Raw genomic sequence first — 25,779 nt, forward strand, 5'->3', positions numbered from 1 at the left:
ACGTTAGGTATTGTTGTTATATCCGTTATTTTCATATCTATGCATATGTTATTTTTTTGCATAGTATAGATTTAGTAATTATGCAAATTATCCTAATTAAAAGTGATTAGCCCCAATGTTATTAATTTTGCATTTTTTTTTTTTTTAATTTTAGGATTATTAAAATTGTTATCATTTAAAATCACGGAACCAGCAACAAAATGAAGAAAGTATGAAGCTCAATTTAAAATAAGGGTAACTGAAATGACAAAGCAAACTAATAATTGTGCTGCTGCAAGAAAGTTTGACATAACTGAGAAGATGGTAAGAGAATGGAGGAAGAAAGAAGATATTTTAAAAAAATTGCCAAAGAAAAAATGTGCGATGAGAACGGCGATCACCCGATGGCCGCAACTGGAAAATCATGTTGCAGAATGCATATTCGAACAAAGACAGAATGGTTATCATGTTACAAGAAATATGATTAGAGCATATGCACTAAAATTGGTCAAGATTGAATCCGGATGAAAGTATTTCATCCGGATTCAATTAGAATTTCAAGCTACTTCAGGATGGTGTAATCGTTTTATGAACAGACAAAATCTGGTAAAACGACAAAAAAATGAAAATTGCTCAACAACTACCATCAGATCTTGACCACAAACTTACCAGTTTCCATAAATTTATTATTCAGTTGAGACAAGAACATAAATTTCTATTGTCAAATATTGGAAATATGGATGAAACTCCTACGAGCTTTGATATGATAAGAAATAAAACAATGGAGTCTAAAGGTAGTAAGAGTGTGCTAGTTCGAAGTACAGGTCATGAAAAAATCAGGGATTAAGGTTGTGTTGTCATGTTTGGTTGATGGAACCAAGTTAAAACCAATGATCATCTTCAAATGTAAAACTAATTTAAGATAAAATTTCCTTCAGGTTTTTTTGTACATTTTCACGAAAAAGGATGGATCGACGAAAATGATGTGAAATTATGGATAAATAATGTGTGGAACACGCGACCAGGCAGTATAATGAAGAAACACAGTTTATTAGTATGGGATATGTTTTGTAGTCATTTAACTGAGAATACTAAAATTCTAGAAAAAAATAACACAAAAAATGCTGTTATACCAGGTGGTTTAACTTTCTATATTGCAACCACTAGATGTCTGCTTGAACAAACCATTTAAAGATCGCATGAAAGAAGAGTGGAATAATTGGATGTTGAAAAATCATTTACAAATGGTGGATCTATGTGCGTTGCATCACTTGATATGTTGTGCAATTTTGTGATCAAAGCATGAATAATGTAAAAGTAGAGAGTGTAATAAAATGATTTAAAAAGTGTGGTATCTCTAATCTTATGGATGGTACGGAAGATGATCTGTTGTGGGACATTGATGACAATGAAAACGAAATCAATTCACCGGATTCAAACTGGGATCCATACGATGATCATTTGAACAATGAATCTGAAGAACTATTTTCAACAGATGATGAAGAATATTAACATGAAAACTGAGGTTAATAATTATTTGTTTTTTAAGACTTACATCTATTGTAATATTTTAATAAATTTATGTAACAAAAAATTAATCTGATTTGTTTATAAACACTGCCTATTTCTTATATAAAAATCTAACTATCTAAATGTTCATCCAAGAAATTAAGCTTCCCATTTTATACTCGCCTTATGAAATGACCCATGATTTTGAGGGGTTTTCTTTAGTATTTGCGAGTCAAATTATACTGACATATACAGTATCTTGAAAAGGATAAAACAATATCCAGGAGTATTATTTCAATCCCGATCTTTTAAACAGACTAGACAAAAAAATTCGTGAGAAAAGACCTGGTTTGCAGAAGAAAAAAATCAACTTTCATCAGGGCAATGCATCTGCCCACAAAGGTGCTTTGGCAGTGGAAAAATTAAGGGATTTGCACTATAAATTGTTGGAACATCTACCCTATTCCCCAGATTTGGCTCCCTCTGACTTCTATCTCTTCCTCGGTGGTCAGCATTTTTTTTCGAATCAAGAGGTGATTGCAGCTGTAGAGGGGTATTTTGCAGATCTTACTGAGAATCACTACAGGGATGGTATAATGGCACTGGTGCATCGCTGGCCGCTGGAGCATATTAGTCTTAAGGGGGATTATGTTGAAAAATAAAATTAATTTTGAAATTATATATTCGTTTTTTCATTGTTAGGCCGAGAACTTTTCAGACCACCCTCGTATTTGTCATTATATTTCGAAAAAGCGAAGGAATTTAATGAAATCAGAAACTGTAAAGTGGCTTAACATAAATAGCTCTATCTTGATACTTTTATTTATGAAATAGTAGAAGAAACTATTTTTCTATGGTAAAAAATTAGTCATTATGCATCATATTGAATGATGAGAAGTAAGAATATTTGTATTCCAGTGAAACAGGAGGAATGATTGAAAAAAATTGTATGCTTAATAAGGGATTTAAAAAAAAAAAATCCCACGGAAAGGAAGAAGTAAATTTTATATTTTCAGAAAGGGCTTATTAACAAAGAAACCGACTCTGATGAACATTTTGTTGTTTGTGAAAACAAGGTGTTTAGTCTGGTAGACATGATTAAGTATATGTTAAGCAACCCAGTAATAGAATGACAGTCAGAAAATGAATGATTTTATTTTTTTAGGATAAGAAAATCTCTGAAGTGCAGACTTATTTCAGAAGGCCTTGGATTCAGTTAATTTTTTTATTCATTTAATTTTATTTATATTGTACATAGTGTTTAGTTTCATTAAATGTATATTTTTTTTATTTGGTCTTGAGTCAATAATTTTCCAGATTCTAAAAGAAATAGTTAAAAGTCATTGCATCAATCAGAATGAACTCGAGTAATTACTTAACATTCAATGTAAAACAATCTCTTTATCGAAATAAAAAATGATTATATTAGGAAAGAATTCGATGTTGTTAGCATTCAGGAATATGTTAACAGAGTTAATCTTAAAAAATGTTCACTTACACAGAATAAGAGAGGAAGGTTTAGCAAAAGTTTTTTTTTTTTTTTTTTTTTTTTTTTTTTTTTTTTTTTTTGCAGAATGGCTGAAAAAAAGACCCAGAAGAAGACCAAGGTCCAGGTGGATTGATATGGTGAGATTTAGAAAACAGAAATATAAGATCTGACAATACTGGAGTCTTGACAGATAACAGATTAATTTAGAGGAATATCACTGACTGAAGGAAGTTAGTGATGATATAACTTTTTCATATAGTGCTACTGTAATATAACGTATATCCCCTAAGGGTATATATATCAGAAATTTCACGACAATAACAATAGTGATGAGATTACCTAACAAACACTACTGACATAATATTACATACAGACATAAATATTAAAGTAAAATTATTTATTTTCAATTTTTTAAACCAGAATATAACACATCATCAGTAGCTGTTAGGTTAACAAATACAAGGCAGAATGTTAGTGTGTTAATACTGGATTATTTAAAACACGGGTCAGCAACCGGCAGCCCATAAAAGGTTGACCATACTTAAATGACATGTGACCCGTATGTTGAATTATTTAAATAATACATTTTATAATATGAATAATAAATTAAAAATAATTTTATACTCATACTTTGTGATATCGCCCGTGCAACTGCTCTTGTTGATTTTATGAAAATCAACAAATCTTGTTGATTTTAGTTTAGTTTGTGCATCAACACATATTGTGATGCATAAATTATATTACTTTGTTTTTATGTGATAATTTTTCATTGAGTTTCATTTCTCGTGCTTTAAATATTTCTGTGTTTTTTTTTAAATTGATATAATAAAAATTGATAATATTTTTTTCACTTACTATTTTCTCTTAATTAAATGCTTGCAGTCCGATTATTAAAAATAAAAGTTGAATGTTGCCAGCGAGTCTGAAAAGGATGCCGATCCCTGATTTAAAACATACAAGCCGTATGATGGTATAAGAAACAGTGCAATGTAGTAATAATTTAAAAAACTACTGATGTCTGATGAGAATCAGACTCATATTTTTAGTAAGGATAGGCAGTTGCTACAATTTAGGTTAGAACAATGGAGCAGGGCTTTGGCACTCTCTTTAAATAAATGTTCAAATTTGGACTGACCACAGTGGATTAAACATGTCTTAAACCATAAGATTCTGTGATTAGTGTCAATTCCATGTTGTGCTAAACCTCATTTTGCTGATTTCTTGTTAACAATGTAAGACTGGTGTTCTTGTAATCTTTTCCCCACAGAATGTTTAGAGTGTCTGAAGTAGGAGAGGTGAAAATCATGTGGGACTTGGCATATGGCAAAAAAATGAGAGTACAGGTTGTTTATCTTAAAAAGAAGGAATCCAAGTGGAGAATTTGTTGAAGAGAACAAATGTCAAATGTTGGTACTAGGTTATATTTCTTGAGCATTCTTGAAATTGGTTCAGAAATATTTAAAATGTATGGAATTGGACTCTCTGCACTGTTTCAGGGTTGTTTGTTCGAGGTAGACCCGAATCAAAACCGCTTTGTACAGTTCATAGTGAGAAGCCATTCATTCAGTTGCATAATAGTTGAAAGTTGAGAAGTTCCTGCTTGAGAGCTGGAGCATACAATATGAGTATGATGCAGCAAAATTTTTATGATTCCAATTTCTTGGAAAGGATGGTGGGCAGATTGCTATATGTAATGACCTATGAGGATATGTTCACAATGGACAAAAGTAGTTAGTTTCACTTAAAGAAGAGCAGGAGAGTGAGACATTTAGGAAAGCCTATTTCCATAGTGAAATTTATCCTTGGGTACAGATTATGAACTTTTGTCAGAAAGGCTGGTGAGGTGTATTCCTTGTGCAGCCAGATGGCAACAATGTTGCTGAAATACAGTAGCGAAAATTCATTCGAACACTCACATTTTAAAGAAAAATTTTAATTTCACAAGAAAATAAGTACAAAAGTTAAACTCCAATTTTATCTAATAATTTATATTTGCTCCTCTGTTCCTAATAAGTCATTAATTCACTTAGGCATGGACTCTACCAATGTAGAACACATTTTTCTTATTTCTGCATCTTGAAACCATATTTTATAATGGATTGTATTGTTATCCTTTGTATCACAATTTAATTTTCCAAGTCTCTTTTTCACTGTAGTCAACAAATTTTCTATTGGATTAATGTCAGGAGAGTTATCTGGTCAATGAAGCAATTGGATGTTGTGATTTTTGAGGGACTCTTTCACTTTTTTTGAAGTGTGGCATGGAGCAAAATCCTATTGGAAGATGAACTCTTTGTCTCTCTGGAACTGTGAGACCACTCTTTTTTCCAATATTTTTATGTATTGGTAACTTTTCACCATACTGTTAACAGACACAAGTGATCTTGGGAAGTCATGTGTAAAATAATCCCAGAACTTAGCTGAATGTTTAGGAGCTTGTTGAAAGTGGGTGGGAGAAGTCTTCTCAGCTGCTCATTCGTGAAAATTGGGTATTCGCTCTTCTTGAACAAAGATATGGCTATCACCTGAGAATATGACTTTCTTCCACTTCTCAACAGTCCAATATTTGTACACTTTTGCCCAATTTTCCTGCATAGCCTTCGTCAACAGTTGTTTCTTTTTTGGTCTACAGGCAGTCCTCCCTACTTCCAACAATCTTAGATGGACTGTCATGTCAGAAACATTAATCCCACTAGCTGCCAAGTCTTTATTTAAGTCTACAGCAGACAATCTTGGATTCATTTCACCTTTCCTAACTAGCAACTGATCCTGAGTAAGTGTACTTTTCCTTTTCTGTCAGGAGAAAAGGAACCATCTCCCTAAACCTCTTTAAAATCACATTAACAGTACCCAAATCAACACCACACTCATTGACAATTTGTCTTTGAGTCATGGATGTATGCTCAGAAAGAGTACATATTTTTGAATGCTTTCTTGAAGATGTATCCATTTTATAGCTACACAAAATGAATAAAATACTATGAATGTCAACTTGTTTACCTATTAAAAATGCACGCTATTAATAAACATCATAGAGACAGATAAAACAGTTAAAACACACAGCACTCAATGAAAATCTTAAACTCAAACCAGAACCAAAAATATTAAACTGTAACCAAAACTACTGTGAAATGATGCAATAACCAAACCAAAACCTTGATGAAAATTTGGTTTCCTCAGATTAATTTGTTCACTATTGTAGCATATCCAAAACGAAGGTTGAAGATGAATGGAGGTGATAAGAATCTCTTATAAGTGTTCTGGATAAAAATTGCAACTGCTGGTGAAAGGGCTTCCCATCAAGGTACTGTATCTGTTTTAAGCAGACAAAGTAACAAGAAATGGATAATAGGATCAAATAATTTGACAATATCAGGTAGGAAAGGTTGTGAAAGCAACTGAAGGGAATCTTCAAGTAGGATGTTGGTAAATCAAGATTCAATGTTAAAGCTGACCATTAAGTCAGAAGATTGAAGGAATAAATTCTTCACATTAAGTAGGAAATCTGAAGAGTTTTTGATAAAGGAGTAAGTTGCCAGCTTGTGAGTTTAACAGTTATGATTAGAATTTTTTTATGTGATAAGTAAGCCATCTGATGCAATCTACAATTGGGAAAACACACACACCTTCTTTATGGATTTTAGGTAAACCATACAAGGGGAGGAGGAAGCAAGGTGGGTCTAGTTTGTCTATAGTATCTGCACCAAGACTGGCAAATTCTGAATTGGGGCTGCAGTCTCTTTCTTAATATATAGATGTTACATAGTAAGCAGGATATTATTCTTTTATAGCTTGCAGTATCCATGATTAAGGTAGCTCTCCCCCTGTTGGATTTGGTAATTGTGAGGTGGTTGTTGCATTTTATATGCAAGGCTTTAATTTCTACTGAAGAAATATTAGATGGTGGAAGTTTCTCTATAAGTAGTATTTAGGAGACTTCTATATAGAGTTTTTTGATGTCATTACTGGAAAGATTGGATAAATTGTTTTCATTGTTATGGAGAAAATACACACACACACACACATACACACACACACACACATACATATATATATATATATATATATATATATATATATATATATATATATATATACAACAACATCACATCCATGTCCAATAGAAAAATCATGACTTTGAAACTCAAACCAAAAAGCAACTATAACAAACCCAAATTGCCTTTCTTGGGTATTAACATACCCAAGAAAGGCAAATAAAGAGCCCAAAAAATTATTGAGAAATCACAGTTCCTGTCACTCTAAAAATCTATAATTGGATGCTTCTAAATGAAATTGAACCATTCTGACACCTCTTCTGCTGAAAAATCAAGTGGGTTTCTTGAAAAAGAGAAGTACTATTGAACACATTCAATGTCTTAGAGGGGAGGCCAGAAAGGGACACAAGATAAAATTTACCTTCCTTCACATATTTCTCCAAGTCCCTCAAGTTCAATCAACAGACAAATTCTGTTCAAAATTTTCATGCACACAGCAAATAACAGAACTCTGAATGGATTATTGCATCAACTACTTCTGGTATATCACCATGTAATAATACCTTCAGTTAAACAACCTACCAACTCATCATTTATGCACCTATCATTGGGATTATAATCCTCAATAATCCAGTCCCAATTTCCCACTGGGACTGGATTATTGAGGGATTAACTGCATTACAAATAATTAAAGTAAAATGGCAGAACTACACTAGAAACACCATGCAAAAGTAATGATTAATGAGGGGAGATGAAAAAGCAAAACATCATTAGAGAAACATAAATTTTATTACTACTTTTGACTATGTTCAGATTCAGAGGAAATGCATATGGAATAACTCTTGAAGATTCAATAGGCCAAACTCATGTTAAGCATTCTCTGCTTTGCAGATGATGATTTGCTAACTAGCTCCAACATTCATACTATCCAAAACAACCTGGATTATCTATGAAAAAATGCATCCATGATTGGATTGATGGTCAACAGCAATAAAACTGAAGTCCTGAAAAATAAAATAAAAGGAAACAAAACTAAATGACCAGTCAGGTCATATTTGCATATGATTCTGAGGTATGTAGAACTTCACTATTATTTATTACATGATGACACCTCCATGGAGTTTGAAGATTTATTGCAGTAGTCTCAACATGATCCACCAATGTGTGGAAGATTGTGCCCATAGTATTTTTGTCTGTTAACTGCTTGTGTTCCATAGAAAATTTGCTGTTTTACAAAAAAAAAAAAAGTTTCTAGGATAAAAAATCCTGCTACTTCTATATGAGACTAACTTGTGTGTAGAGTCTTAAGTGCTGTGAGGACATCATGTTGGAGGCTTAATGGAATGTATACATCACTCAGAAAGGATTAACATAGGTTTAATACTTCCTATATTTCATCCTAGTCACTAGGACATCTTCGGGGGATTACAAAAACAACTAATGTAACATGAACACAAATATCATACAATACTAAGCCCAACCATGTGGGTGCTTAATGGAATTCCTTTATGAAAAGTGTTGAGTTATTTATCAGAATACCAGATAATTAACCATTCCTCTATAATAAATTTAGTTTAATCCTTTATCCAAGTGTAAGCAAACAAAGTTTGCACCTGAAGTATCTTCAGGACTGAGGCAACTCGTGGTAAAGGTGGACCAAGCTCTCATCACTCCTTGTCTCAGTATCTCCCATAATCCAAAGCACATCTCCTTGCAGACATGTATAATGCTATGCATTAAGGTAAGGGCCACTACCCAGACCAGTTTCGACCTTTATTGAGGTCTCGTCAGTGGGAGCCAGACCCAGAGGTAGTGATACTGAGGCAGAAGCAATGGAGAAATAATATTTACCTACACGAGTTGCCAATTAGAGAAAGATGTTGGAAGTATTTTTTCCACTTGGTTAGATTATAATAAATTTAGTTTAATCCTTAATCCATGTGTAAGCAAACAAAGTTTGTGCCTGAAGTATCTTCAGGACTGAGGCAAACTCGTATAGGTAAATATGACTTCTCCATTGCCTCTATAATCTCCAGGGACTGTTTTTCAAAGGATTCCACAAAGCCTGGTAGTGAGCATATTGATAAGAGTTCTTTCTGCTCACAGAATTATGCCTGGAATTAAATAATGAGTAGCCGGTACAGTCTTCTTCCTCTTTATGCCATATCCCATCTATTTGGGATCGGCCTGTTTACTGATATTTGGAGGGGGGGGGAGGTATTTTTTTCTGTAGAAGTGTGTTCACACGGCTAACTTGCCTGTTCTGAGGGACAAAAAACCCGAATTTTCGGGGAAAAAAACCTCCACCTCCATATGAGACAAGCTAACTCACCTTTAGTTGAAAGAGACCAGATAAAGGTTCCTCACATCATGGGCAGAAATTGAACCCAGGTCTTTCTGACCAAAGAGCTTAGACTAAATGGCTCTGAGTAGATGATACAGTATTCACATAATTTCACAGTGTCTGATGGGAATAGTTCTTATAGCAGTCTCATGGGTTTTTTTTTTGTAATTTCACTTTTCTGATGAAGTGTACTATAATGTATGCAAAACTAGTAGAGGTTTATACTCAATTTGTCAACAAACCGTCTCCAAGTGGAATTTATACTGGACTTAATGTTTCACATATTCCTCTGGAGTACATCACTGGTCACCTTAAATATTGCACACTGCCCCCCTCCCCAACACACATAAACATCACTTTTTGATATCAACCAGTCAGCCATTGTCTTATCCAAGCTAATATTTTATAATCCAATCCACAGCCTCCAACTTATGTAACAGCCTTCAATGTCAAAAGCTTTAGCAAATTTCAAAAGCATCATGACATATCTAATCTTCTTGTCTAACTCAACCATAGCCAGTTATCCAAACATGACTTCCCTTAGCAAACGTATGCTATCCATTTCAAATTATAGATTCCCTGTCAACCCATTTCCAGATATGAGCGCTTAACAGATTTTCCAAAATTTTCATTATTACTCCAGAGATACAGATAGGTCAATAGTTAGGTATATCAGTCTTTGCACAATCCTTCTGCAAAGGGATTATCACACATTATTTAAACTCCTGAGGAATCTTTCCCATGCTAAGACTCAAATTATACAGCCAGGTCAAAGGTGTACCCAGTTCAGCTGAATACTCTTTTAGAATCTATGCTGATACCCCCATCACTCTATTGTTGAATTTTTATTCAGTTTACACAACAGCCCTAGTACCTGAGTTTCAACATCCAGTGTAGAGATGAGCTTCATATTGCACCAGGTTGATAGCTCTAATAAGTGTCCATTTTCTTAAGAGCTATCAACCTGGTGTATGCAATATGAAGCTTGAAGCTACCTCTCCATGGTACGTGGATCTTCCACCCATGTACCATCCATATTCAGAAGAGTTATTCTTTTACCACTCTTTCTTATACTTGCAGCATGATAGAATTCTTTTGGGTTGTTTTATTCTTGCAGAACCAATTTCCTTTCATATTCAGACTTAGCTTTCCACATAAATAAGGATACACAAAAAATAAATAAATACAAAAAAAAAACACAATAATAAATCAATCAATATGTGTTACTGAATAATATTAAGTTATGTTCTTTAAATTCTGCTAACAGAAATGCCATATTCACTGTATAATTCATTGTCATCATCATCATATTCCTGACATATACCCTCAGAGGGTTTACAGGATCTTATGATTAGTACTACATGAAGAGTTACATCATTACAAATTTCCTATCAACAATTTTCCTCCAGATTAGCCTGTTATCTGTCAACTTTCGATATTATCAGATCTTATATTTCTGTCTTCTAAAGCACTTTTTCTGTCTACCTACATCTTGATCTTCCTCTGTGTCTTTTTCCTGTCATCCTGGCAAAGAACATCTGTTTAGCTAATCTTTCTTCTCCATTCTGTTTAAGTGGCCATACCACCTGAGATTAGCTCTGCTAACATTCCTAAATGCTAACAATGTCAAGTTCTTCCCTAATATCCTTGTTTTTAACATGATACTGCCATTGATGTTATCTGTTCAGTCCCCTAATCTTTCTCAGGAGTCTTATATCAGTGGTCTCCAGACTTTGATTAAGAGTTTTATTTCTAATTCAACTGTCATATCAAGTTAAAATGGGTTTGAACACTGTCTTGTATACAGCTAGTTTAGTGATTTGACTAATTTCTCTCTTATTCCATGTAAATTTAGTCACCTGACTTTCTACCACACCAGCTTTGCTGCTTCTGCTATTTCCAAATTTAATTTGCCATCTTCACTAAAAAGTAAGCCTAAAAAACTGAAATCGTTTACTTGTTCTACAGGTTCTTCATTCAGGATGCAGTTGTGAAATTGAATATTTTCAATTTCCTGCCTATTTTCAATGTCTTGTCTTTTCAATGCTGATTTTCAAACCAAATTATTACAGCAGTTATTCAATTTGGACAGGGAATCCTGCAAACTTATCCTGGATTTATTTAAAAGTATAACATAATCTGCATAAAGTAATGAGCTAAGATTAACATCTCCAATTTTGATATCAGGTTTAATACCGCTTTTCTTCATAATACAATCCATATATTGAATTATATATGCACGTAAACACAAGAAAGATATTTAATTAACCAAGTATTTCGGTCTGGAAATAGCAGACCATCCTCAGTGGTATTACAAGAACAGTTAAAAAAAAAAAAAAAATACAAGCTAGAATACTAACAATAGATCGTTAAAAATAGAACACGCCGCGTGATGTTATATCACTAAGTATTAAGTATAAAACAGAATATTTTGACGTAGAGACATGATTGAAAAAAAAAAAAATAAATAAATAATGAGTAAAAAATAAATGAATAATAAGTAGATATACAGTCATTACGATTCAGGTTGGGACGATGGAGCAAGGGCTCCATGCTTTCCTTGAACAAACATTTGAACCTATAACGGGATCTATGTAAGAGGCGAATCCTGGACCAAAAGATGCTGTGGTCAGTTTCAATCCCATGTTGAGCCAATCCAGACTTTTCCGGTTTGTTGTGAAGAATGGGGGATTGATGTTCTTGGATTCTTTTTTCAAGAGAACGTCCAGTCTGTCCAAAATTGGAGAGATCACAGTTGCAAGGAATTTGATAAACTCCAGGAAGAGATAAAGTTGAGCGTTTGTCTTTAGGAGAAGGAAAATGAGAAGACAATTTGTTAATAGGTGAATATGTAGTTGTTCAATCATATTTCTTTAAAATTCTTGTGATAGGTTCTGAAATACCAGAGATAAGGAATAGGCACTCGACATATTGAAACTTTGTTGTTTTGTGAAGGATTATAAGAATTGAGAAGATGTTGAGTACTTTTTTTTAGAAAAGCCATTGAGTTTCATGTGTTGTTGGATAGTAGAAAGTTCTTTCTGTAGATAATCAAAAGTAGAACAATTAGTATTGGCTCTTCTGATGAGGCATTTTATAATTCCTGTTTTTTGACATGGATGATGGGCTGATTCTTTAAGAATATAACGACCTGTGAACGTTGGTTTCCTGTATATTGTAGTTGTAAGAATATTTGAAGGTGACTGGATGAGGAGAACGTCTAAAAAAGATAACTGGTTGTTTTCTTCTATTTCCATAGTAAACATTATACGATGATGCAAGGAATTAATACTGTTTAAAAAAGAAGGTCAAGAGTTTTTGCTGTGAGGTTAAATAGTAAAGATGTCATCTATATATCTTACCCAAAAAGATGGTTGAGGGAAAATAGATGAGATGAGGACTTTTTCTAAATAAAAATAAAATTCTAAATAAAAGTTGGCTAAAGCAGGAGAAAGAGGACTTCCCATGGCCGTTCCTTCTACTTGGCTGTAAAATTTATTTTGACATACGAAATATTCAGAATGTATTACGAAATCGAATAGTTTTATAATTTTATATTTATAAATATATTTTATATTTTAAACTTTATACTATCCAACAACACATGAAACTCAATGGCTTTTCTAAAAAAAGTACTCAACATCTTCTCAATTCTTATAATCCTCCACAAAACAACAAAGTTTCAATACGTCGAGTGCCTATTCCTTATATCTCCGGTATTTCAGAACCTATCACAAGAATTTTAAAGAAATATGATTTAACAACTACGTATTCACCTATTAACAAATAGTCTTCTCATTTTCCTTCTGCTAAAGACAAATGCTCAACTTTATCTCTTCCTGGAGTTTATCAAATTCCTTGCAACTGTGATCTCTCCTATTTTGGACAGACTGGACATTCTCTTGCAAAAAGAATCCAAGAACATCAATCCTCAATTCTTCACAACAAACCTGAAAAGTCTGGATTGGCTCAACATGGGATGGAAACTGACCACAGCATCTTTTGGTCCAGGACTTGCCTCTTACATAGATCCCGTTATAGGTTCAAACGTTTGTTCAAGGAAAGCATGGAGCCCTTGCTCCATCATCCCAACCTGAATTGTAATGACTGTATATCATCATCATCATCATCAAATTCCTGCCATGTACCCTCAAGGGGTGTACAGGATATGACAGTACTACATGAAAAAATTACATCATTACTAACTTCCTATCTACAATTTTCCTCCAAATCAGTCTGTTACTTGTCAAGACTCCAACATTATCAGATCTTATATTTCTATCGTCTAAGGCACTTTGTACCGTATCAATCCACCTATATCTTGGTCTTCCTCTGGGTCGTTTTCCTGCCAACCTGGCAGAGAACACTTGTTTTGCTAATCTTTCCTCTCCCATTCTATTTAAGTGACCATACCACCTGAGATTAGCTCTGCTAACGCATTCCTGGATGCTGACAATGTCAAGTTCTTTCCTAATATCCTCATTTTTAATATGATATTGCCATTGATGCCATCTGTTCACGCCTCTAATCTTTCTCAGGACTCTCATATCTGCGGTCTCTAGTCTTTGGTCAAGTGTTTTACTTCTGACCCAGCTCTCAGATCCATAAATTAAAATTGGTTTGAACACAGTCTTGTATAAAGCTAATTTAGTGTTCCGACTAATTTCTTTCTCATTCCATATGAATTTATTCAATTGACTTCCCACAATACCAGCTTTGCTGATTCTGTTGTCAATTTCTATATTTAGTTTACCATCTTCAGTAAAAATTGTGCCTAAGTAGCTGAAATGTTTTACTTGTTCCACAGGTTCTCCATTCACAACACAGTTGACATTTTCAATGATTCTGCCTATTTTCATTGTCTTTGTCTTTTTATTGCTGACCTTCATACCATATCTATTACAACAGCTATTCAATTTAGTCAGAGAATCTTTCAGACTTGTAGCGGATTTATTTAGAAGTATAACATCATCTGCATAAAGCAAAGAGCTGACATTAACATCTCCAATTTTGATATCAGGTTTAATACCACATTCCTTCATAATGTGATCCATATAGATAATGAATAACAGAGGGGATAATGTACATCCTTGTCTCACACCAGATTTAACATTAAACCATCTTCCTGTACTTCCTTCAATTCTAACTGCTGACTCACAACTCAAATAAAGACCAAGTATTGCTTGATATAATGCCCCATTGACACCATATAACTGCAGCGTATTGAATAGCTTCTCTCTTGGCATCTTGTCATATGCCTTTTCCAAATCGACAAAACTTAAATACAGATCTTTGTTATATTCCCATGCTTTCTCGACTATTTGTCGTAAAGTGAAGATCTGATCCTGACAGCCTCTATTTGGCCTGAATCCAGCTTGTTCTTCACCAAGCTTTTCTTCCACAATTCTTCTCAACCGTTTCTCAAGTATACTTGCATAGATCTTGCCAGGAACACTCAGTAGGGAAATACCTCTGTAATTCTCACATTCAGTTTTATTTCCCTTTTTATATATGGGTACTATGAGAGCTCTACTCCAATCATCGGGAATTCGTCCCTCTGTCCAGGCTTTCTGAACTATGCAGTGCAGCCACTGTAAGACTCTTATACCACCATACTTCAGCATTTCTGGTCGAATATCATCTACTCCTGCTGCTTTTCCACATTTCATGCCTTTGATGGCTTTTTCTACTTCAAGTATGGATATGTATTCCTGACTGCATGCCTGGTCAGTGTTTTTTATCACTGTGCTGTCATCACTGCTTGTTTCATTTAGCAGTTTTTCAAAGTAATTACTCCATACTTCAAGGATATCTTTTTCTCCTATTTTCATGTCACCTTTATCATCTCTAACTCCTTTTACAGCACTCTTTCCTCCATTTCTAAGCTTCTTGAAAACCCTACAGAATATTTTGCCACCTTCTTGATATTTATTTTCTATATTCTTGCCAAAGTCCTCCCATGACTTTTGTTTAGCTAGTTTTACACAGTGTTTAGCTTTCTTACATTTGTCTCTGTATTCTCTAAGAGCAAAAGCTGACTTATTTGCCAGGAACTTTTGATATGTTTTCTTCTTTTCCTTCACTGCCTCTTTAACTTCCTGTGTCCATCATGGAGTTCTGATTTTCTATCCTTGCAGATAACCTCACCACATGCCTCTCTGGCAGAATCAATCAATGTTTCCTTCAGAGTTTGCCACTGAATCTCCAAGGGTTGATTCCTGTTCTCAAACTCTTTCATTTTCTTTTCAATAATATTTCTGTATTTTAGTCTACAGTTCACATCTGAGAGCTGCTCAACTTTTATTCGCTTTAAAACTTTCTTACATGTTATTCTTTTCAATATGAAATTCAATTTTATCCTGCTCAAGACTAAATAGTGATCACTTCCAAAAATCTGGAAAAGTCTAATCAAGATTACTCATTAAGTTTTTTTTTTTCAATCATGTCTCTGCTTCAAAATATTCCATTTTATACTTAATACTTAGTGATATAACATCACGTGGCGTGTTCTATTTTTAACGATCTATTGTTAGTATTCTAGCTTGTATTTTTTTAAAACTGTTCTTGTAATACCACTGAGGATGGCCTGCTATTTCCAGACCGAAACATTTGGTTAATTAAATATCTTTCTTGTGTTTACATGCATATATAATTCAGTCTTGTGTCACAAGTATCCTTAAAACAGCACGATCCATATAGATGATGAATAATAACTGTGGAGATAATGTACACTCTTGTCACACACCTGACTTAACATCAAACTATCTTAACTAATAACTCCTTCAATTCTAACTGCATTTTTTTTTTTTTTTTTTTTGGTGACTGCATATTTTGGTGAATCAATTTTAAAATTTGATCTTGCTGAGGGAGTCACCATTTCTAGTTTCCTGGGAGCGAAAATATGAGAAATGTAATTGAAAGCAAAAAAGAAAAGTAAAAGAGATGGTAGTTCTGGTAGGTACTAATAATTTAAGTAGTGACAAATATAGTATTAGAGCAGATATGAAACTTGTGTTGGAAGAAGTGAGAAAAAAAACTGAGAGAATAAAAATTGTAGGATTGCTACTTAGATATGGCAGTACTGAGCTAAGGAGGAGGGTGATGATAGCGTGGAGAAATTACTTCTTTGTAGAAGACCTAATGCAGAGAGTCAGGGAAATTAGCTCATCAAGGGAGGAATGGGAAAACTGTGTGTGAAAGTTCAGCTATAGTATGTAAATGTGATAAAGATATGAATGTCTTTGAACATGGTTAATTATGTGGCAAAGGGGTGGAAAAATATGCTTTAGATTCAGACCTTTTAAGTATTATCTGGAGAGGGAAAAGAGGAAATTCTAGAACAAGACCAAATAGATCATATCTAATTATAAGAATAGACTAGGTGGTAATTTATTATGTCTAAACACAAATGTCAGAGCATCAGAAACAAAGGGATTGAGTTTATTGCTTTATTGAATACGATATGGCCTAAGATTGTTGGCATTAGTGAAACCTGGCTATCAGAATCAGATATGGTAACTGGTATTGAGTGTAATGGGAATGACAGAAGAGATATGATAGGAGGAGGATTACTATTAATGATATCAGATGACTAAGTCCAGTCAGGGTAGAAACACAAGAAAAAAATGATAGTAAAATTGTCCCATGTAGCAGTGAGTTTAAGGCTATCTGGTGTGAAGTGGAGACTAACAGAATAAAATATATGGTGGAGTGTTGCTACAGACCTGGTGGCTCAGTTGCAGGGGGATGAAGAAATGCATCGATAATTTAACCTTATTGGTACTAAACAAGTGATCATTATGGGTGACTTTCATTATCCAAACATTGATTGGGTACAAGAGAAATCTCATGATAAGAATGAACAGAAATTTATTGAATTGTTGCAAGTCAACTTTCTCAAGCAGCATGTGAAAGAAGGAACTCAAGGTCAAAGATCATTGGATTTGTTCATAGTGTCAGAAGGGATCTCTGTTAAGAATATCACTACTTTACCAACAGTTAGTGACAGTGATCATGCCATGCTTTTGTGGGAAGTATCTAATTATATTGATGTTCCCATTAAAACAGGTGACATGCTGAATTACAAAGCTAGAAAGTATGATTAACTTAGGAGAATACTATCTTTGGTTCCATGGTATCAGTTACTGAATGAGAAAAAAGCCAGCAATGCACGGGAATCTTTAAAAAAGTGTTTAAATGAGTTGGTATCTGAATGCATCCCTAGTGTTCAAAGAATAAATAGGTTGGGAGTGAAATGAATGTGCAACCTTATTAAGTAAGAGATCCATAATATGATGATGTGGAAAGAATATCATGAGAATAAGAGTGAGAGGAGTTATGAAATATATAACACTCAGGCCAGAAAATTAGCGAGCATTGTGAGGAAAGCTAAATTGAAGTATGAAAAGAAATTGACCATGCAAGCTAAAGGCAATCCAAAAGAATTTTATCGTTAAGCCACAAGCAAAAGGAAGAATGAATCTGGAAGAATAACTTTATTGAATGCAGATGGTACTCAAGTGTCAGAAGGTAATGAAATTGTTCAGTTAATGAGTACTCACTTTGCTAAGATATATCAATCAGGTGTATGTAACATGGTGCACAGTGCTACTGATACATTGGATGAAGAGTTAGATGTTCATCAAAATGAGGTTGAAGAGCTGTTGCATAATGTGGATAAGAATTTGTCTATAGGGACAAATGCAATATCAGGATGTTTGCTAAAGGAATGTTCAGCAGAATTGGCTAGGCCTTTTTTAAAATGTTGTATAATTTGAGTCTCAGCTCAGGAATGATACCACAAGAATGGAAGGAATGTACGATAGTTCCATTGCACAAGGGTGGTGCAAAAACTGATGTGTCTAACTACCAACCTACCAGTATCTTTGGTGTGGTAGTGATTTTACAGAAGTTGGTAAGAACTCACATTCAGAAATGGGTAGACAAACAAGCTATGCTCTGCAAGGAGTAGCATGGGTTTACTAAAGGAAGGTCACGTTTTAATAATTTACTCATATTTTATAACAATGTTACGGCCACGTTGGATAAAAGGAAAAGATACGCTATGATAATGTTGGATTTTTCTAAGGCATTTGATAGGATACCACACGAAAGGCTGTTGAATAAACTGGAGAATATGGGATAGGAATATAAACTCTTGACTTGGATCAGGGGATGGTTGACAGACAGATATCAGAAAGTGGTATACAGTGGGTATGAATCTGCCAGATTTAAGGTGACCAGTGGTGTACCTCAGGGTTCAATCCTTGGGCCATTATTGTTCAATCTGTACATTAATGACATCAGGCAGAGTCTAACATCAGATGTTCAATTGTTTGCCAATGATGTGAAGATAGGCAGGGCAATCAGGGATGCTGCTGATATTCAACACTTACAAAATGACTTGAATAGGCTGGAAATTTGGGCAAACGAAAATGGCTGTTAGTTTAATGTTAGTAAATGTAAGGTTATGCACTTTGACCTGATGAGATTTTCTGCAGCATATTATATTAGTGGGGTTTTGCTACAAGAAACTCATGAGGCTAGGGATCTTGGCATAATGGTGGATAGGTTAGGTTCTAAGGTCCCATAGGAAAAGATGCAAATACAACTCAGAATATAATTGCAATGTTAAAGTGCATCTTGACATGCAAGGATAAGGAAGTCATTTTGCCTCTTTATAAGGTTGATAAGACCACACCTGGATTATTGGGCACAGGTCTCCTGGGTTCCAGGAGACCTGTGCCCAATTCCTTTATCAGGGGATAAAGAAATTGTGGAAAGGGTGCAAAGAAGAGTTGCAAAGATTATATCTGGATTATAGAATTTAGATTATGAGGACAGATTGCAAGTATGTAGATTGCAGATGCTGGTTAACAGGAGAAAGAAGGGATGATATGACAGAAGTTTATAAACTTCTGAATTTATAAACCACACTCAGTGGTTTATAAACTCAGAAGTTTATAAACTTCTGAGTTTATAAACCACACCTGGATTATTGGGCACAGGTCTCCTGGGTTCCAGGAGACCTGTGCCCAATTCCTTTATCAGGGGATAAAGAAATTGTGGAAAGGGTGCAAAGAAGAGTTGCAAAGATTATATCTGGATTATAGAATTTAGATTATGAGGACAGATTGCAAGTATGTAGATTGCAGATGCTGGTTAACAGGAGAAAGAAGGGATGATATGACAGAAGTTTATAAACTTCTGAATGGGTGTTATAAGATATCATCTGATGACATTTTCTGCTATATGAAAGGTGGGGAGAGAAAACACAGGGGCATCCATGGAAGTTAAATTTATTTTCAGTCAAAGAAAGGGGTAAGAGCAAGGTTTTTCTCCCAGAGATTCCCTGGAGGTCTCAGATAATAATAATATTTACAACTCAAATAGAGACTATGTATTGCTTGATATAATGTCTCATTTACACCACATAACTGCAGAGGTTCAAACAACTTTCCTCTTGGCACCTTGTCATATGCCTTTTTCAGATCTACAAAACTTAAACACAAATCCTTGTTATATTCCCACGATTTCTCAACTATTTGTCATAAAGTGAAAATCTCATCCTGACAACCTCTGTTTTGCCTGAACCCAGCTTTTTCTTCAAGCTTCTCCTCCAAAATTTTTCTTAGCTGTTTCTCAAGTATACTTGCATAAATCTTACCAGGAACACCCAGTAAAGAAATTTCTCTGTAATTCTCACATTCAGCTTTATTCCCTTTTTTATAGATGGGTACTATGAGCAATTTACTGCAATCATCTGGAACTCAACCCTTTGACCAGGCTTTCTGAATTATGCAGTGTAGTCACTAAAACTTTTATACCTCATATTTCAGCATTTCTGGTCGAAATGCTGAAATCACATCATCTACTTCAGCTGCCTTTCCACATTTCAGGTTTATGATAGCTTTTTCTACTTTAAGTACAGATATATATATATATATATATATTCCAGTTTAGTGGCATTCCTGTTTAGTGTTTTCTACCACCATGCTGCCACTGCTTGTATCATTTAGCAATCTTTCAAACTGTATAATTAAAATATAATGTATAATTAAAAACATTATATTATGATTCAATAATTATTAAATTAACCAATAACTGCAATATAATAGGATCTGAGTTGTAATTAATACAAATATGAAGTTATATTTAATACATGTATAACTACAATACAATCCGCTATTATTAATAGCATCTTCAGAAAGTAGACTATATTAGGGAAATGTAGAAAAAAAATGTTCTGGGAACTCTTCACTAGAACAGTTCATGGTAAATTTTCCATATTAGGAAAAAATGTGTAGGATCCTGCATGTAACAATAAAGACAATAACAACAATAAGAATAATCAAATAATGTTTACTAAAAATTTCTAATGTGTGTGTGTGAGAGAGACGGAGCATAATACATGATTATGTTCCAAATGAAGACATTCCACTGGGGTAATGAGGCATTTAAAAATTTGGAAGGAAGGGTTCATAATTGATATTTTGCCCTAGATGAAACTTATCTAGTTAGGCTTCTGGTTATTACAGGAACTACTGTGAATTTTTTCCTGCTTACAATATTTCAGAATACAATGCCAAAAACTCTTATGATGTATTCCTCAATGGAATACATTGAAGTTACATGAAGCTTGCACATCTGCAAGAGACACAGAATGTATCCTAATGAGATAAGTTTGTGACTCCCTCCTTCTTCCTTGGTTGAGAACACTGTGACCTCCTAAATCTATTGCACGTGTAGTGTGTGTGTGTGTGTGTGTGTGAGAGAGAGAGAGAGAAATACCTCTGTTCTGAGCTCCTTCAACTGGTTTCTTAAATCGAATAATTCTGTTGAGGTAAGAAGAATGCTATTCAATGTTTGCACCATATGACAAGCAAACCTCAGGTCAGTTTGGTGGATCAAAATTTCAGATAATGTACGATATATATCTTCAGCATTCAGCAAAAGACAGAGTTGTCTATATAAAAACAAGAAAAATGGAAATATGTAATAAAACAATTTTTATCTAGTATTCATCATATGATAATTTCTAAGTGATATTTGGAAAAAAATTCTTAATCAAGAATTACACCAAATTATTAAGGTTCTGAAACTAATTCCTAAAGATTCATTATATAAAAGAAAAAAGAATGAGTACAACACTTAGTCAAATATTTGTAGCTTCAAATAAGAAAATCTCCTCCAATTAATAATTTTATACTTTGACCACAGGAGGTAATTCCCATATTTTAAGTCAAGTGATACTTCAAAGTCTACTAAAATTGCATTCGATTTTATTAATACAATAAAACTCGCCAAAACTACCTGTTATCTCTTTATCCAAGACTTCTGACAAATTATCTGCTATAGCAATAATATCCTGATTTCTAAATTTTTTTAAAAAAATGAGGATAAATTAGGTGCACTGAGAAGGGACATAGTCTATTGTGATACTGATGCTGCGGTTTCATTATCTTGATCACATTCTATAAAAGATAAGCTGCAAAAAAAGTTGTAACAAAATTACCTACAATAACTATAAATAAAATCAGACCTTTTCGACTGTAGATTTTATAATTTCGATCAGGATGGTGAACCTGTCTTTTTTTTTCAAGAGTTTATATTTGAAAATAAATTTGTTGAATGTGCTTAAAACTTTCCTAAGTATAACTTTGTCTAAGTCAGATGTGCTTCTGGTCAGGCAGCAACATCTGTGGCACTCATCTTGCTGATCCTGACACATTACTTATCCTTAATTCAATTACTACCTAAGAAACTGTGGCATTCCTTATTACCCAACTATTTTTTATCATATGAAGTTCCTCTATGTACCTGATGGATCTGACCAACACATGGACTAGTTATTCCAAAATAAAGATGTACATAAATTCAAACAGAGAGAACAAACAAGAAATGCCTTATTGACTCAAGTTATTGTTGACAGTGGTATCATCACTGGTTCAGGAGGATATATGAGTAAACAGGAGAACTGGAAGTGATAACTATTTAGTTTTGAGCAGGATTAAAATGAATATCATGCTGAAAAAAAAAAATTAAGAAAGTTGGAAGCATGTGATGAGGTTGTGTGCAAGGATAAAAAAAATCAGGACTTTGTGGTGGCCTGAAGAGAAAAGGCAGTCCAGAAAAAAGAAGAAATCATATTGAAAGTTCCTGGGAGAATACAGAGAAAAATGTAAAAAAGTAACTGTAAAATTAGCTAAAGAAAACTTACAAAGACTTTGGCAAAAAGACAGAATAGAAATATCACTGAAGAGGCAAAATGTTTTGGAGGCTAAAAGCTTAGAAAGGGAGAAAAGAAATTATGATATAAAATGAAGATATACTTTGAAAGACTAAACAGCAATACCAAACGTACAGGAGAAATGCAATCAGTACTATATCAATACTCGAGATAAGAAAACCATCAAAAATCTGAAATAGCCAGACTAGATAATATTCAACAAGAAATGCTCAAATATAGCGGTTTAAAGGTTGTATTGTGACTTCAGTGAATAATTCAGAAGACTTGGTCAGAAAGTCTAATTCCAGATGATTGGAGTAGAAGCTCTCATAGTACACAGCTATAAAAAAAAGGGGGAAAAGAGGCTAAGAAAAACTGTTGAAGAGAAACTTAAGAAGAAGGGATAAGGCTAAATAGCAAGACAAATGGTTGACAAATCAACCATTTGTTGATTTCTCAACAATAAGGTGCCAAGGAAAAAGCTGTTATAACATTATAATCATACATGTAAATGTACATTTACAGATCTATATATATAGTCTATGTGAAGGATTTGATGCTGAGATTGGACAAAAAATTCTAATCTTTTCAAGCCAAAAATCAAAGTTGTCATTAAATATTATGAATTTAGAATGATATGAGGATATTTATTGAAATTCACCAATGCAAGAACTAGAGGAACATGAGAAGCCTAAAGACTGACCCCCACCCCATGGATAACAACATTAAAGCCAATGAATGCCATTTGAACGTGAACTTTTAAGCTTTCAGCACTTATAAAATCGATTTTCACGTGCTGATAATTTACATGCAACCATTGGAACTTTATTAGCATGGTTGCATATAAATTATCAGCACATCAAAATTGATTTCGAAAAGGCCAAGGCCAAAAGAAACTTAATTTTCAAATGAATGCCAATTGCAATAAACTCGATTCTGCTCTTAAACCTTAGCTTCTTATAGAACAGAGGTCATGTATAAAGGAAGAAAATTTAAGTTAAATGCAGAATATTTATAAGAACTATTTCTGTGATGCATTCAATATAATCCAAAGGATTGTATTGGGTGCATCACTGAATGCAAACAATAATTCAACCAAGGAAATTAAAAAGAAATAACAAAGTTCACTCCACTCAGCATTCTCAAAATACCAAACTATAAAAGGTGCTTAAGGGTCAAAGCTGTATAACTGAGAGGAGGCCTCCACATAGCCTTTAAAGGAATGCAGAGTACTGAGGGCTTCTGACTTTATGTCCAATCCTCAGCTTCTCGTGGTGCACCCTGTTGGGTATCTACCAGGATACTGAACGAACGATGATGGGTTGGCAATTTGGGATTTAGCCGACCAAATTGTATTCTTACTGGTTAAATCAAAATACACAAATGATGGTACAACATGACAGAATTTCATGATGCTGAGGCATCATCCAGTTAAACAAGCCCCTGTTGTTTTCACCAGGGAACAGGGCGAACAGCGAAAAGTCAGCTACTAGAACAAATCTGAAAACACATCCCAACTCAACATCACCAGAGTTAAAGATCGGTATTATCAACATAAGAAGCCTCAATGGCAAAGAAATGGAGCTAGCTGAGGAATTAGATAAGTACCAGATCAACATAATAGGGGTGACAAACAAAAAAGACAAAAACTGGTGAGATCTTTCTGAGCAATAAATACAAAATATTATATTCAGGCAATGACAATCAAGGAAAAGAAGGAGTAGCCATAGTATTCAACACAAAATACGAGGCTAATCTTCTTGAATGGCAGTCAGTCTCAAGTAGAGTAATGTAGGCAAATATGAGAATGGAGAACTGGAAATGAGACTTAATTGTGCCTATGGTCCCACAGAAGGTTCTACAAAGGTAGAAGTATAGGAATTTTTTGAGGCTTTAGAAAAAGAAATTGACACAATGAAAAAGGAAAAGTTGGTCCTTGTTGGGGATCTAAATAGCAGAGTAGGAAATGATTGTGAGACATAAAAAAATATTCTGGGAAAATTTGGAGAAAAGAGCAAAGCTAATAAAAATGGCAAATATCTGTTGGATTTCTGCTCAGGACATGGACTGGTTATTACTAACACCCTGTTAAAAAATAAAAATGTGCACAAATTCACATGGAGAGAAGAGGCAAGGAATAAGAAAAGTCTCATTGACTATGTTATTGTTGACAGTGATGTTTTCTCCATGGTGCAGAACACCAGAGTGTACAGAGGATTTGAAAATGGAAGTGATCACTATTTAGTCTTGAGCAGGATAAAATTGAATTTCTTATTGAAAAGAATAACATGTAAGAAAGTTTTAAAGCGAATAAAAGTTGAGCAGCTCTCTGATGTGAACTGTGGACTAAAATACACAAAGCTTATTGAAGAAAAAATGAAAGAGTTTGAGAACAGGAACCAAACTTTGGAGATTCAGTGGCAAGCCTTGAAGAAAACCCTCATTGATTCAGCTAGAGAGAGGCATGTGGTGAAGTTGTCTGCAAGGATAGAAAAATTAGAATTCCATGGTGGACACGGGAAGTTAAAGAGGCAGTGAAGGAAAAGAAGAAAGCATATCAAAAGTTCCTGGCAAATAAGTCAGCTTGTGCTCTTAGATAATATAGAGACAAATGCAAGAAAGCTAAACACTGTGTAAAACTAGCTAAACAAAAGTCATGGGAGGACTTTGGCAAGAACATAGAAAATAAATATCAAGAAGGTGGCAAAAGATTCCGGAGGTCGTTGAAGAAGCTTAGGAATGGAGGAATGAGTGCTGTAAAAGGAGTCAGAGATGATAAAGGAGACATGAAAATTGGGGAAAAAGATATCCTTGAAGTATGGAATAATTACTTTGAAAAACTGCTAAATGAAACAAGCAGCGATGACAGCACAGTGGTAAAAAATACTGACCAGGCATGCAGTCAGGAATACATATCCATACTTGAAGTAGAAAAAGCCATCAAAGGCTTGAAATGTGGAAAGGCAGCAGGTGTAGATGATATTCGACCAGAAATGCTGAAGTATGGTGGTATAAAAGTCTTACAGTGGCTGCACTGCATAGTTCAGAATGCATGGACAGAGGGATGAATTCCCGATGATTGGAGTAGAGCTCTCATAGTACCCATATATAAAAAGGGAAATAAAACTGAATGTGAGAATTACAGAGGTATTTCCCTACTGAGTGTTCCTGGTAAGATATATGCAAGTATACTTGAGAAGAATTGTGGAAGAAAAGCTTGGTGAACAAGCTGGAT

The 25,779-nt window shown here is 34.2% G+C and overlaps 1 protein-coding gene across 3 annotated transcripts in view; it reads right to left on the bottom strand.

Moving 5' to 3' along the window:
* The window catches only part of LOC150100911 (protein VAC14 homolog), a 315,351-nt gene that overhangs the window by 29,448 nt on the left and 260,124 nt on the right, over positions 1–25,779 (bottom strand). For all 3 annotated transcript variants that reach the window (XR_016549127.1, XM_090401162.1, XM_090401163.1), the window contains exon 12: positions 21,107–21,281. Coding sequence is in view for 2 of the 3 variants with exons in the window: in XM_090401162.1 (XP_090257288.1) it covers positions 21,107–21,281 (175 nt within the window). In the remaining variant the exon portion in view is untranslated. The remainder of the gene's footprint in view (positions 1–21,106; positions 21,282–25,779) is intronic.

The sequence above is a fragment of the Typopeltis vanoorti genome, chromosome 12 (genome assembly GCF_054136105.1).
Source record: "Typopeltis vanoorti isolate ZY-2024b chromosome 12, IOZ_Tvanoo_1.0, whole genome shotgun sequence".
Classification (NCBI taxonomy): domain Eukaryota; kingdom Metazoa; phylum Arthropoda; class Arachnida; order Uropygi; family Thelyphonidae; genus Typopeltis; species Typopeltis vanoorti.